A 13108-nucleotide genomic window follows, 5' to 3' on the forward strand; every position below is an offset into this window, starting at 1 on the left:
GCCGTTCCATGGGAGAAAATGTGATAGTCTGCTCCCGTGACAGGTCAGCCTCAGAATCCCTTCGGGTAGTTCTTCTCTTTCCTACAGAGAGTCCTGCTGTGGTGCTGTGGGTTAATGCACCAGCCTGCAAAGCCATTTGAACTGCAAGGTTGGCAGTTCAAGCTCACCAGCCGCTCCTTGGAAACCCTATACGAGGTCGCTATGGGTGGGAACTGACTCGATGGCACTTAAAAACAGCAACAACTGCCCTACAAGGTTGCTATGAGTCCGAATTAAGTTCATGGCAGTGAGTTTGGGCTTTGGTGTAGGGACTCAGCTTGTGCATGGAATTCCGAGGAGATCAGTTCTCAGATCATATATTTTTGTTGGGTTAACATTTCTATTAACACTTGCAGCTTCTCTTAGCCCTTATCAGCTGACTTTTGAATCCAAGCTATTCACACAGACCTTGGAACAAATGCCAAGAGTGGGACCCTGTTAAAGCCCCGTCCCTCCAGAAACAGGTTTGCCTACTGTGCTTTCTTAAACAACACAGCGACTCTTCATTTAAATGCACAGAACCATGGATTTCTTGGAGGGAAAAATTGTCCACACCAGATTGTCCTTCTAAGTTCAAACCATCTGGTATGTTTTCAACATATGTGCAATGAAAAAAAACTAGAGAAAAAGGACTTTGTTTTTTCTTTTTTCTCACTGCTGATGCAGATAGAGAAATGGGCAGATTCTCCAAGTCCGGGAGGTTTCTGGGCTATCCATAAGGCATCTTACAATTACTAATTGCCAAGGTCTGTGTAAGAGCACTTCTCAACCAAGGCGTAGCTGCAGCTGTGCTGTTAAGTGTTGTTGTATTGGTTCCGACTCATAGTAACCCTAGATAGGATTTCCATGGAGCAGCTGGTGGGTTTGAACCACCGACCTCGAGGTCAACAATCCTGTGCTTATGCTACAGCACCATACCAGCACTCCCTTGTTGGAGTCAAACAGCAATTTTGACATTAGCACAAATTAATCAGTGTTCCAAATGGTCTGTTGCCTTGGGGGTGTGGACTCCTTTTTTCCAGGCTGGCACAGTCAAATGGCTGTGTGGGGCCATCTCTTGGCTACTGAACACAACATAATACAGTAGTGTTGTGGTTAGGTTTGAGGAACCTCAAAAAAAAAAAAAAAAAGAAAAAACAAACACTGAGATAGGAATCAAAAAATTAATTTTTTTTGAAAATTGTGATTTTTAAATTAATAGCATTGTGTTGTTTTTGTTGTGTGCAGTCAAGTTGGTTCTGACTCATAGCTACCCTATATAGGGTTCCCAGGGAGTGGCTGGTAAACTTGAACCACTGACCTTATGGTTCAAATCAACATTGCAGTCCAGCGCATTAAACCGCAGTGCCACACCAGGACTCCATCACCATCATTGTTGTTGTTAAGTGCCATCGAGTCGGTTTCCACCCACAGCTACTCTGTGTAGGCTTTCCAAGGAGCTGCTGGTGAGCTTGAACCACCAACCTTGTGGTTCAAACCGACTTTACAGTCCAGCGCATTAACCCACAGCGCCACACCATCATCACCATCATAGTCACTATTAAAAAACCCAAACCCACGTCTGTGAAGCTGATTTAAATTCATAGTGGACAAGTGTTTCACAGGATTTCTGAGATTGTAAATCTTTATGGGAGCAGACAGCCTCATCTTTCTCCCATGGAATGGTTGGGGGATTTGAACAGCTGACCTTGCAGTTCATAGTCCAATGCTTACCCCATTGCTCTATCAGGTCTCCTTCTATAATCTTAGAAGTTTTAAATTGGTACAATTACTAGTTAGTCTTTAGAGCAGGGGTGGGGAACGTATGGCCCCAGGGCCATATTGTTGTCATTAAGTGCGCTCCTCTGTTCCAACCCATAGTGACCCTGTATAGGGTTTCCTCCAAGGAGCTTCTGGTGGCCTTGAACCATCTACCTTGCAGTTCAAACCGACTTTGCGATCCAGCGCATTAAATCACAGAGCCACACCAGAAATCATTTGGTCTGGCCCTGCCAAGTTGACCACAGTTCAAGCCATCACATTAGGGATGAGTTAGTGAAATGTTTGACTGAATATAGCAGGCTAGTGTTTAAGTTGGTAATTTTGTATGGCCCACAAATGTTGTTATACATTGTGGCAGAAAAAAAGATTCCACACCCCTGCTTTAGAATATATCTTGAGTAGGGAGTAATCCATTGTCCATGATGCTTATTTATGATGGTTATTTTAATAGAAATCTATGACTGAAAGGAGGAAAGAAATTGGGGTTACTCAGTGCTTGATCACACCCTTGTGACATTAGCCTTACCCAGGATCACCTGCTAAGGCCGAAGGTGAGAAGATTGTTCTGTCCTGATGATCACAGAGTAGCTGGGGTCTTTCAGGGCTGAGGTTTGTGTGCCATCACATGGAGATGAAGGTCCTATAACCACTTGAAACAAACATTTGAATTGCAATTGCATCAACCATTTCCATTCTGCTCCTGAAAACAATCCTGCTCAGTGGGGATGCAACCATGCTGTCATTGTCCTCCTGAGCACCCTTTCAAATCCTCTTAGCAAACCTGGTCCAATGCTGACTGATTCACCTGGGAAAACTTGCTTTGGGTTGGAAAACACTTCTGAGTTCTGCTGGATCCCACATTTGCAAATGGCTAGTGTTTTATCTGCTTTAGGAGTAAAGACAATCTGACATTGTCTGCATTTTCCCCTTTCCAGTCGGCCCTCACATTGGACGTTACTGTGGACAGAAAACACCAGGTCGAATCCGTTCTTCATCAGGCATTCTATCCATGGTTTTTTATACCGACAGCGCAATAGCAAAAGAAGGCTTCTCAGCAAACTATAGTGTCTTGCAGAGCAGTGTCTCCGAAGGTCAGTGTTTATTCATCTCTCGCAAAGCCCTGTGGTAAATACTCCCTGGTTATTCCCCCTCACACACCTGCAGCCACATGAATCACTAAAGTATGTTGTGAATTGAGGTGCCAACTGTTTGTTTTTCTCTTTTTAAATGGTTTTTGTGACTGTCAGAAGGAAAAACTATTTGGTGTGATTTCCTAATAGAATTGTGGATAAGAGGGTTGATTATGAGTCTCTGAAATTATGGGAGAAAAATGAGAAATGGAAAAAGAGTGCCTTGAAACAATGAACTAAAGCCAGACCACCTACCTGCTCTCTTGAATGGGGAATGGCCTGAGAATCATTGATCCCAGAGGATAAGAACAAATCTGTGGGAAGCTCATAGACAAAGCAGTCACACCGAATGTTGACTGAGCAAGTGCTAGTTTGCTTTGGTGGAAGACCCTGGAGGAAGCCATTTTTCTTTTTCTTTCTTGAATGAAAGTGGGTATCAATGTAAAAGAAACACATCTTAATCCTTTTATCCCATATAACAGGTAAAAAAAAAAAAAAAAATAGATACATAGTTTTGGATTCTACTAAAATACTTAAACTAACTCAACCCTTTCTCAAAACTTATGAAGTTTTCAGCTCTTTCATGGGCCTAAGGAATAAAAAAAAAAAAAAAAAAAAACCTGAAAGAACAACCAAGTTGTTTGCGTGTTTCAACAGTCCAAGCTGCCAGGTTGTAAAATAGGTCAAGCGAGTGTTTACCAGACTTGTTCTTTCTCTAGATATATTAATATCTTCTCTATCAGATTTCTTTTAAAGGCAGTTACATTTCAAAATCAAATTTGTCATTTATTTACTGCCTTGATTAGTGTATGTTTTGTGCTTATACATAATTTTATTTTGCATGTAACAAACTTAAGCTTAGAAGTATAAAGCCATAAAACTTTATCTATTATGACAAATCACCTGCTAGGGCAGAAGTTGTCATTTTTTTAATTTGGTTTGTTGAGTTTTTCTGGATGGTTGAGAATTTTCCATTTAATCTCCAAAGCTTTTTTTCACTTTAGCTACTTTGGATGAACATTTTCTGAAAATTGATTACTCATTTCCCAATACCATCAAACTGAGTACATGAGGCTTAATGGAAAGCCTGTTTGGATGATGAATGGTTATCACTGGGAGCATTATTATTTTATGCTGTAAAACTGTGGTGCTCTTAGGGGCCATATGATACTGCAGGTTACCCCTGGTGGATACTTTTGTGTTTTAGTGTAATCAACTAATGATGTTAACAATGCTGATCAAGCCAGAGAGGTGTTCTTGTGCCAATTGCAAGGAACCTAAATCGTAGAGAGTTAAGGTCTAGTTCCACCCAATGTAAATTGTAAATGGACATTGGTGGGGTTTTTTCAGTTTGTATGAGATAGGGTAGGAAATAATGCAGCACTAAAATTTTATGTAAACACAACTGATGTGTAGACACATGACATTTCTATATATGTTCATCTTGGAGAATAAATCTGAATTTTACCATTTTCTATCTAATGAATTCCACAGAGTGTCTGCTAACCCACTGGGGCGATAATTAATCACTGGGATGATTTTATAGCATTACATTTTTTAAAACCATTTCCATGAAATTGCAAATATGAGTGCCAAATTCCAATAAGCTCCTTGCTGTCATCTTTTCTTTTGTCCTTTGGAGCATCTGGGGGGTTTGAACTGCCGACCTTGGGGTTATGAATCCAGAGCTCCTTCCTGGCTGTCATCTTTTTTGTCAGCACCAAAATGAACTCTTTAATCTACCATATTAAAAAGAAACATATTTCTTATGTCATCTATGCTTTGATGACTTTGAACCTTTGGGTTTTTTTGCCTTTCAGATTTTAAATGTATGGAAGCTCTGGGTATGGAATCAGGAGAGATTCATTCTGACCAGATCATGGCATCTTCCCAGTATAGCACCAATTGGTCTGCAGAACGATCCCGCCTGAACTACCCAGAGAACGGGTGGACTCCTGGAGAAGATTCTTATAGAGAGTGGATACAGGTATGTTGCATAAGGCGGGGTATGCTTGGGGTGAGAAGATTTTTATAATCTAGGAAAAGATGGTGAAAAGCAGCAGCAGCATGCACTGTGCCCTCCCAAGGAAGGCACAGTGCACATTGGGTACCACAGTGCACATTGGGTACCACGATGCAGCAGCATCAGAGAAAGCAGACCCAGGTGACTTACCTTACTATCCATGTGCCTTCTCTGATACTCATATAATACTCTGAACAGAATATGAAAACTGATGTGCCGCTTTGATAATAGTGGAAAGGTCTGGATTTTTTCCCAGCAATGACACATACTCTATTGATATGCTTCCTAGTTTAACATATCTTCATTTCCCTGATATATGCTAACGCCATGTGTAGATGTATGAAATAATAGTTTCCATGTATAGCGATTTTTGTCTGTGTGTTCAGGTTAAGAAAAGGTAAGGAAAGGGGTTGGGGCCTATTTCTTTCATAAAGATCTAAATGTTGTGTGCTGTTGAATCAGTTCCAACTTATAGCAGCTTGTATAAGAAGAATAGAACTGCCCAATCAGGTTTCATAAACTAAAATATTGGCAGGACTGCTTGTGAGGTAGAACTGCAGAACTTTCCTTTAGAAGCCAAGCACTTAGTCATTACAGCATTAGGGATCCTTTCATTGGTCTATACATTGTTGTTGGGTGCTGTCAAGCCTGTTCCAACTCATAGTGATGTTATGTACACAAGAACAAAATTTCCCGGTCGTGTGCCATCCTCACAATTGTTGTTACATTTAAAACCAACCTACTTCCACTGTGTCAATCCATTTGTTGAAGGTCTTTCTCTTTTTTGCTGACCCTCCACTTTACCAAGCATGATATCCTTCCATAGGGACTGGTCTCTCCTGATAACATGTCCAAAGTATCAGAGATGAAGTTTTACCATCCTGGCTTCTAAGGAGCATTCTGGACTTCTTCCAAGACAGATTTGTTTGTTCTTCTGACAGTCCATGGTTCTTTTAATATTCTTCTCCAACACCATAATTTAAATGCATCGATGCTTTAAAGTTTTCAAAAGCAAAGATATCAGTTTAAGGATAAGATTTGCTTGACCCAAATCCTGGTATTTTCCATTGTTAATATGCATGTGAAAGTTGGACAATGAATAAGGCAGACCACAGAATAATTGATTTGTCTAGCATGTACCAAGGGGTTAATTTGAGGACATGGATCTCTGTCAATGATGTATTCATAGAAACGTACAAATTTGTGCCTATTTGTATCTTCACTGGTGGTGGCACATTTCTTCTTTGCTTTGACACTGCCTTCTCTGTTAGGAACCAGGAATCAACTCTAACTAAAAAATGTGGTGAAATTGTTCACTACAGATTAATAAGTAAGCACAAATAAACGAGTGCTCACCTTACTTATTGGATAATCAACCCCAGTCACTGCTAGATATATAAAATGACTAATTCTGAGAGAATTTCTCAGCAAGAAAGGAAAAAAACAAAAAAACTAGGATGATTAATACTCTCCTTTCCACATCTTTGGCAGTTTCAGTCTTTTGAGCACAAATACCAGATTTCATTTTACTTTGCAAAGGTCAATATTAGTTTAACATACACTTAAACTGAAACAGCCTATTATAGAAGATTGAACTCATGCTAACCCCTAAATGATAACATTGAGAAATGTGGAGAGAGTGAGAAAAGATGAGCCTTGTACCTTGGGATTGCAGAATCCAGTTTGAGATTAAGTCAGAAATGAAATGAGTTTGCCCATGTCAAAATAGCTCTTGGTAACTTATTTTTCTACATCTCCAAACCAACAAGCAGTTCAGTATGATTGACAGATGTGTCTCTAGAGAAACACTTACATTTTGCAATGCTAAGCATGTTTGAATGATAATGTAGTCCTATTTTGGTGATGTGTGGAGCGCTCAATAATTTAGGGACAGTGGTCTTGCAAGAGTTATGAAATTGCAATTGCAGCAATTCTTCTGTCCAAGGAAATTCTAAGTCAATGGGAACATGAAGACTGAATGAGTTCTCACAAAACATTTGTCAACAGGAAAGGATAGACGTTATTCTTAAGATTCGGGCATAATTTATAGTTGGCTCAAGATGACAAAAGTCTAGGATTGTACAATCCATTCCTTTAGTGATAAAGCAAAGCATGGTCAGAGTAACCTTTGTTAGGTACCACCAAGTCAACATAGGTCACCTAGGGTAATTTTGGCAGCCATAATCTCAAAACAAGATTGACTTGGTGCTTGTTGCTACTCTCTATCTCTGGTTGGCTGGGTTTGCTCTAGGACCAACACTGAGGGAGAAGCCTTTATCTGAAACACTGGCTCTCACGAAGATAAAGGGTTCTTAACATTCCCTGGCAGGTACTTCATCCACATTTGATTGGCCAGAGCAAATCACATGGCCACACGTAACTTCCTAGGGCCAGTTAGGATTATCTGGCTGCTCATGAGTTGGCCTGGACTCATAGCAACTTCATCCACGTTGTGAAAAAGGCTGATGGTCCTGAACCATGCCCAAGATCAGATGTAGATCAGGTGACTGTGGCCCCTAGGGTTGTTTTCTGGCCAATTTTTGAAACCACAACTTTCTTAAGACTGTCTTCGTCTGGAAGCTCCCCTGAAACCTACTCAGCCACAGAACAAAACAAAAACCTCCACTGACAGGTGACAGCCGCACACAAGAATGGGGGGATGTTTACCACTGATCAAAGGGCAACAAGGCAAACCATATCCATTGTCATCAAGTCAATTTCAATTCATAGTGACTCTATAGGACAGAATACAACTGTCCTGTAGAGTTTCCAAGTCTAAAGCTTTACAGGAAGCAGACTGCAACATCTTTTTCTCCTGGAGCAGCTGTTGGGTTCAAACTTCTGACCTCTCTGTTGGCAGTCAAGTGCTTAACCACTGTGCCACCAGGGTTCCTTAAATAGCAAGGTTGTTGTTCTTAGGTGCCATCGAGTTGGTTCCGATTCATAGCGACCCCATGCACAACAGAAGGAAACACTGCTCCGGCCTGCACCATGCCACCAATTGTTCCGCTTGAAGTAATTGCTGCTACCACTGTGCCCAGCCATCTGGTTGGCAGGGTTTTCCTCTTTTTTGTTGACATGATGTCCTTCTCTAGAGACTGGTCCTTCCTGATAATATATCTGAAATACGAGAGACAAGGTCTGGCAATCCTGGCTTCTAAGGAGTATCCTGGCTATACTCTTCCAATATAGATTTGTTTGCTCTTTTGGCATTCCATGGTACTTTTAATAATCTTCTCCATTAAATGGCAATGTTGTTGTTGTTAACTGCTGTCAAGTTGGTTCCAACTCACAGCGACCCTGTACTCTAAGGATCGGCTGGTGAGCTTGAACCATTGACCTTGAGGTTCAAACCAACTTTTCAGTTCAGTGCTTTATCCCACAGTGCCAAACAAGGACTGCAAATGGCAATTGAGAGATGCAATTTAACATGTGCTGAAGGGAGGAGAGCCTAAGCTATTTAGTGCTCAGCACTGGTGATAATGATGCTATTAATAAACTGTTGTTGTTGGTAACCTGTTGTTGACACATTTCTGACTCATAGCAACCTTGTATAGGGTTTCTTTTAGAAGCAGCTGGTGGGTTTGAACTGCCGAGCATGCTGTTAGCAGTCCAGTGCATATCCTACAGCGCCACACCAGGAGAAGAGCTGCAATTTATTGAGTGCTTGCTATGTGTTCTGACGTGTACTATGTACTTTACTTATTTCTGATTTAATCCTCACAGCAACCCCTGTTGCACTATTGTTGTTGTTGTTATGTGCCGTCGAGTCGGTTCTGACCCATAGTGACCCTGTATAGGGTTTCCAAGGAGCAGCTGGTAAGCTTGAACCACCAACCTTGCAGTTCAAACGACTTCGCAGTCTGCCGCGCTTTTAGTCCACAGTGCCACACCAGATACAATTATCTCCTTTTATAAACTGAGGACATTAATGTTCAGAGCGATTAGAAGCTAGCTCAAGGTCACTGGGCGTGACCTGGCTTGGAACAAAGAGCTGTTTGACTCCAAAATCTTCTCTTTATACCTTATTATGCTGTATCTTTATTATTCATGGCCATTCATATAAATTCATTTCTAGCTTATGAAGCATCGGTCACCTCCTTTCAAACTTTTCCTCATGCTGAGAAGGCTCATGCTGAGATAGTGAGGTGCTGACTCTTTCTAAACCTAGAATGCAGTCACCTTGCTCTTAAATCCCATTGAAAGGTGAATGTCAGAGAAGATGAGCATCAATTTCACCCTGAGGCAAAAAAAATGATCTTTTCGTTGTTTTCAGAGTTCAGCGGGCTCATTTACATGCTTGTTGCATCTGAATACATGGTGAGAGCTGTTATCATCCACAGATCACCTAATGATTAATAATCTTGTATGTTTTCAATATTTCTGGAATTCCTTGGAAGTGCTGGCTTGTTTTCATTGGCTGAGTGTTTTATAAATTAACTAACAAATACAGCTTAATTTAGACTGAGAGCAAGAGGTTGTTATTGTTGTTAAGTGCCATCGAGTCAGTTCTGACTTATAATGACCCTGTATAGGGTTTCCAAGAAGCAACTGGTGAGCTTGAACCATTGGTCTTGCGGTTCAAACTGACCTTGCAGTCCAGCGCATTAACCCAGAGAGTCACACCAGGACTCCAGAGGGCAAGAGGTACCTGCCTCTAATCACAGACGTCTTAACACACATACATTTCTATTGTTATTCATGCAAGTATATGGAAAGCATTTGTTTTCTTTTTCATTTTTTTCACTTGTTTCGGGAAAGATAGCCCCCAACACATGTTGCTGTAGCAACAGCAGGAACAAATACTCTCATGTGTTAAATTAATAAGGCAATATTATTAGGAGCTGGCTTCCCTTCAAGACAAGACCGGTCTTTGGGTTCCCATTGTTATGTCTAGGAAATTACTGAGTGACATAAAAAAAACAATGCATCATTAACCACTGATACGAATGTCCACATTGGTGTTTCCTGTAAGATCTGTTGTCTGCCATAAAGCTTAAAAACAAGTTAAGGAGCAGTTTAGTGAGAAGGAGCTCAAAGGGAAGTTCCGTTTTGGAGGGCTTGCACACAGCCGTATCCTGCTCAAAAGGCCACTCATATCCTGAGTTATTAAAGCCTCTTAATTGTCAATGACAGAGTTTGTCACACTTTGGAATTCGCCCGTTAGTTTTCAGAGTATACCGTTCTGTATTGTGTGTCCTGGACTTACTTATCTTACTATCAGTTTAATCTTCTTTTCTCCCTTTGTTTCTGGTTAAACAATCAAGGATTCAAAGTAAAAACTCAGTGTATCATTGCTGCTGGTTGGCGTCTGCTTCTGAAAGGTCACGACTTTGAAAACACCATAGAGCACCGTGCTACTCTGCACACTGGGGTCACCATGAGGCAGAATCAACTCTAAGGCAACAAACAACAGTGTCGAAAGTCTTCATTTTCAAAAACATCATTCTAGTCTATAGCATGAATCTCATTGAGTGGGAGTGTCATTTCCTATAAAAACAAAGGAACATATCACCTCGATGACGCTAACTTGGATATTATGACTCTTGGAGAAATGGTAGTCTCCGATTTTCCTTCTCATCTTTTCACACTAAATCTACAGTATAGACTTACTCCTCACTTATTCACTTGTTCATCATCTGACATTTTCATTTACAACAGTAGTAAAAACTCTTGTAGAGCCCATGAGTTTTCCATTAATGACATACATCTGGCAGTATAGAGCGCCAAAGTGTGAGGTGAAAGCAATGCTGGTTGTGCTGACTAGGGTTATGTGTCCGCTGGGCTGGGCCATAATTCTCAGTGGTTTGGTAATGTAATGTACTCGTTCTCCATTTAGTGATCTGATATGGTCATCTTCCATTTTCACATATCAACCTGGTCTTTGGAAACTTAACCATATCAGTAAGTGAGGTATTCCATATCTATTCAATAGACATCCTGTCGTAGATCCTAAATATAGCCACTTAGCACCGGACTGGTAACCACAAGTCCAAACCCACCACCTGTTCCTCGGAAGCCCAGTACAGGGTCGCTGTTAGTTGGAACCTACTTCATGGTGAGCAACACACAAAGCAGAATTTAATTTGTTAATTATTTCAATGTTTTATTAATGATAATGTTCACCACACTGTAAAGAGATTTATACTTCTAGCTTTAATTAAAGCTCTTGGGAGTGCTTTCCTTCAAACAACTGTGACTTTTCTCTGATTAAAATGCCAGGAGACAAGGAGAAAGGAAAAAAAGAAAAAGAAAAAGTTATAATAATGTTTGGGTGGGATCTGAGCATTGTTAATCTAATGCAATAAAAATGGCACCAGGGACTAATCGATTACCACACCCTCCAGTGCCTTTGGAAATACAATTACTTTACCAATCAACTTGGACTAAAGCTCTGCTTTTCTCCAAATTTTGAGATATTGTTTCCTGTGACCAAAAAACAAAAACAAAAAAATACACAACAGATTAGCATTGACTTTTTTATGTTGCCACCTATTCCGAAGGAACAGAAAGCAGTTGACTTCTAAACCACATCCTTTTTTGTTTGTTAAGTCCGCCTTGTTTTGAATTAATAATACAGAATAAAGGAAACCTCTATGTATGTACTCTGTAACTGTAAAAATAGAGCGGCAAGCCCCTCCAGCCAAAGCTTCATCTTTCTCCATTCCAATTTCTAGCACAGGTGCTAATTCTACACTGTGAGGAGAAGAAACCTTTCAGAAGAGAAGGGCTAGAGTTATCCTTCTGATAAACTTATTCCTTTGCTTTTCTTTGTTGTTGTTGTGAAGTGCCATTGAGTCAGTTCCGACCCATAGCGACCCTGTATAGGGTTCCTGAGGAGCAGCTGGTGAGCTTGAACTACAGACCTTGCAGTTCAAACGGCTTTGCAGTCTGGTGCATTAACCCATAGCACCGCACCAGGACTCCTAATATGAAAGTCTAACTGAAAGAGCTTAAAAAGCAGACACCAGTAGCAAAAGCCATTGTTGGGGAGGTGAGAGAAGTAAGAACTCTTGTTCAGCACAGGAAGCGAGTCAAGTCCAAGTAGTCTTTAGCTTGCTTTGTAGATGTGATCTTAGTAAACTCTGTGACATTCTTCCAACAGCAAATCCTTAGGCTTCTGTTACACTTGTCCTATCGTAAAGCATGTTTTCATGCACATCAAACCACTGAGTCATAGAAAATGAGATGTCAACCAAAGATTATCCCCATCTTCAAGGCTAACAGCTGAGGCTCAGAGATGTTAAGTGGTTTTCTGAAGTCCCAAATTTGGGAAAAGATAGTATTTTGGGGAAGTTGAAGTAGACTTCCTTCCTAGGATTTGGAGTAGCAAGGAAACACTGAAATAGAAATTTAGATAGTAGATAGCTGATGAATCACACATTGTGGTTAGATCTGACAGACCCAGGAAGCACTTGCTGTTTGCAGAGCTCTTTGACATTTGATTTGTGAATTTTTCATTTCACACTCTCTTGATTGGTATAAGCTAGGTAGATACGATAACACTAAATATATGGAGATTACTACTTCTGGCAGCGGGAGAAAGATGAGGCTTTCTGCTCCCGTAAAGATTTACAGCCTCGGAAACCCTGTACAGGGTCACTATGAGCCAGAACTGACTCCACAGCACATAACCACCACCACTCACACCACTCCTGCTGGCAACTCCCGAAGTGACTTTGTTGTGATTCAAAACCTGAATTGTCAGTTGGTTCTGACTCTAAATACAGTTTCGGAGGAACAGCTGGAGAGTTTGAACCATCGACCTTTTAATTAGCGGTTCAGTGTTTGTCCTACATCAGCATATGAGGGCACCTATATGCAAATAACATGGCATCAGAATTGTAGGAAGACTTATTAACAACCTGAGATATGCAGATTAATCAACCTTGCTTGCTGAAAGTGAAGAGGACTTAAAATATTTACTGAGGAAGATCAAAGAACACACCTTCCGTATGGATTACAACTCAATGTAAGAAAACAAAAATCCTCACCTCTGGACCAATAAACAGCATTCTTATCAATGGAGAAGAGATTGAAGTTGTCAAGGACTTCACTCTTCTTGGATCAACTATCAACACTTGCGGAAGCAGCAGTCAAGAGATCAGCCGACGTATTGCATTGTGCAAATCTGCTGCACAGGAACTTTTTAAAG

General features: G+C 40.7%; 1 protein-coding gene across 5 annotated transcripts in view; it reads left to right on the forward strand.

Annotated features, from left to right (window-relative positions):
• NRP1 (neuropilin 1) overlaps nt 1-13108 on the forward strand; it is a 201057-nt gene that overhangs the window by 98220 nt on the left and 89729 nt on the right. For all 5 annotated transcript variants that reach the window (XM_006871254.1, XM_006871255.1, XM_006871256.1 and 2 more), the window contains exons 5-6: nt 2736-2891; nt 4751-4917. In XM_006871254.1, coding sequence (XP_006871316.1) covers nt 2736-2891; nt 4751-4917 — 323 coding nt within the window. The remainder of the gene's footprint in view (nt 1-2735; nt 2892-4750; nt 4918-13108) is intronic.

This window comes from Chrysochloris asiatica, unplaced genomic scaffold, assembly GCF_000296735.1.
Source record: "Chrysochloris asiatica unplaced genomic scaffold, ChrAsi1.0 scaffold00164, whole genome shotgun sequence".
Taxonomy (NCBI): Eukaryota; Metazoa; Chordata; class Mammalia; order Afrosoricida; family Chrysochloridae; genus Chrysochloris; species Chrysochloris asiatica.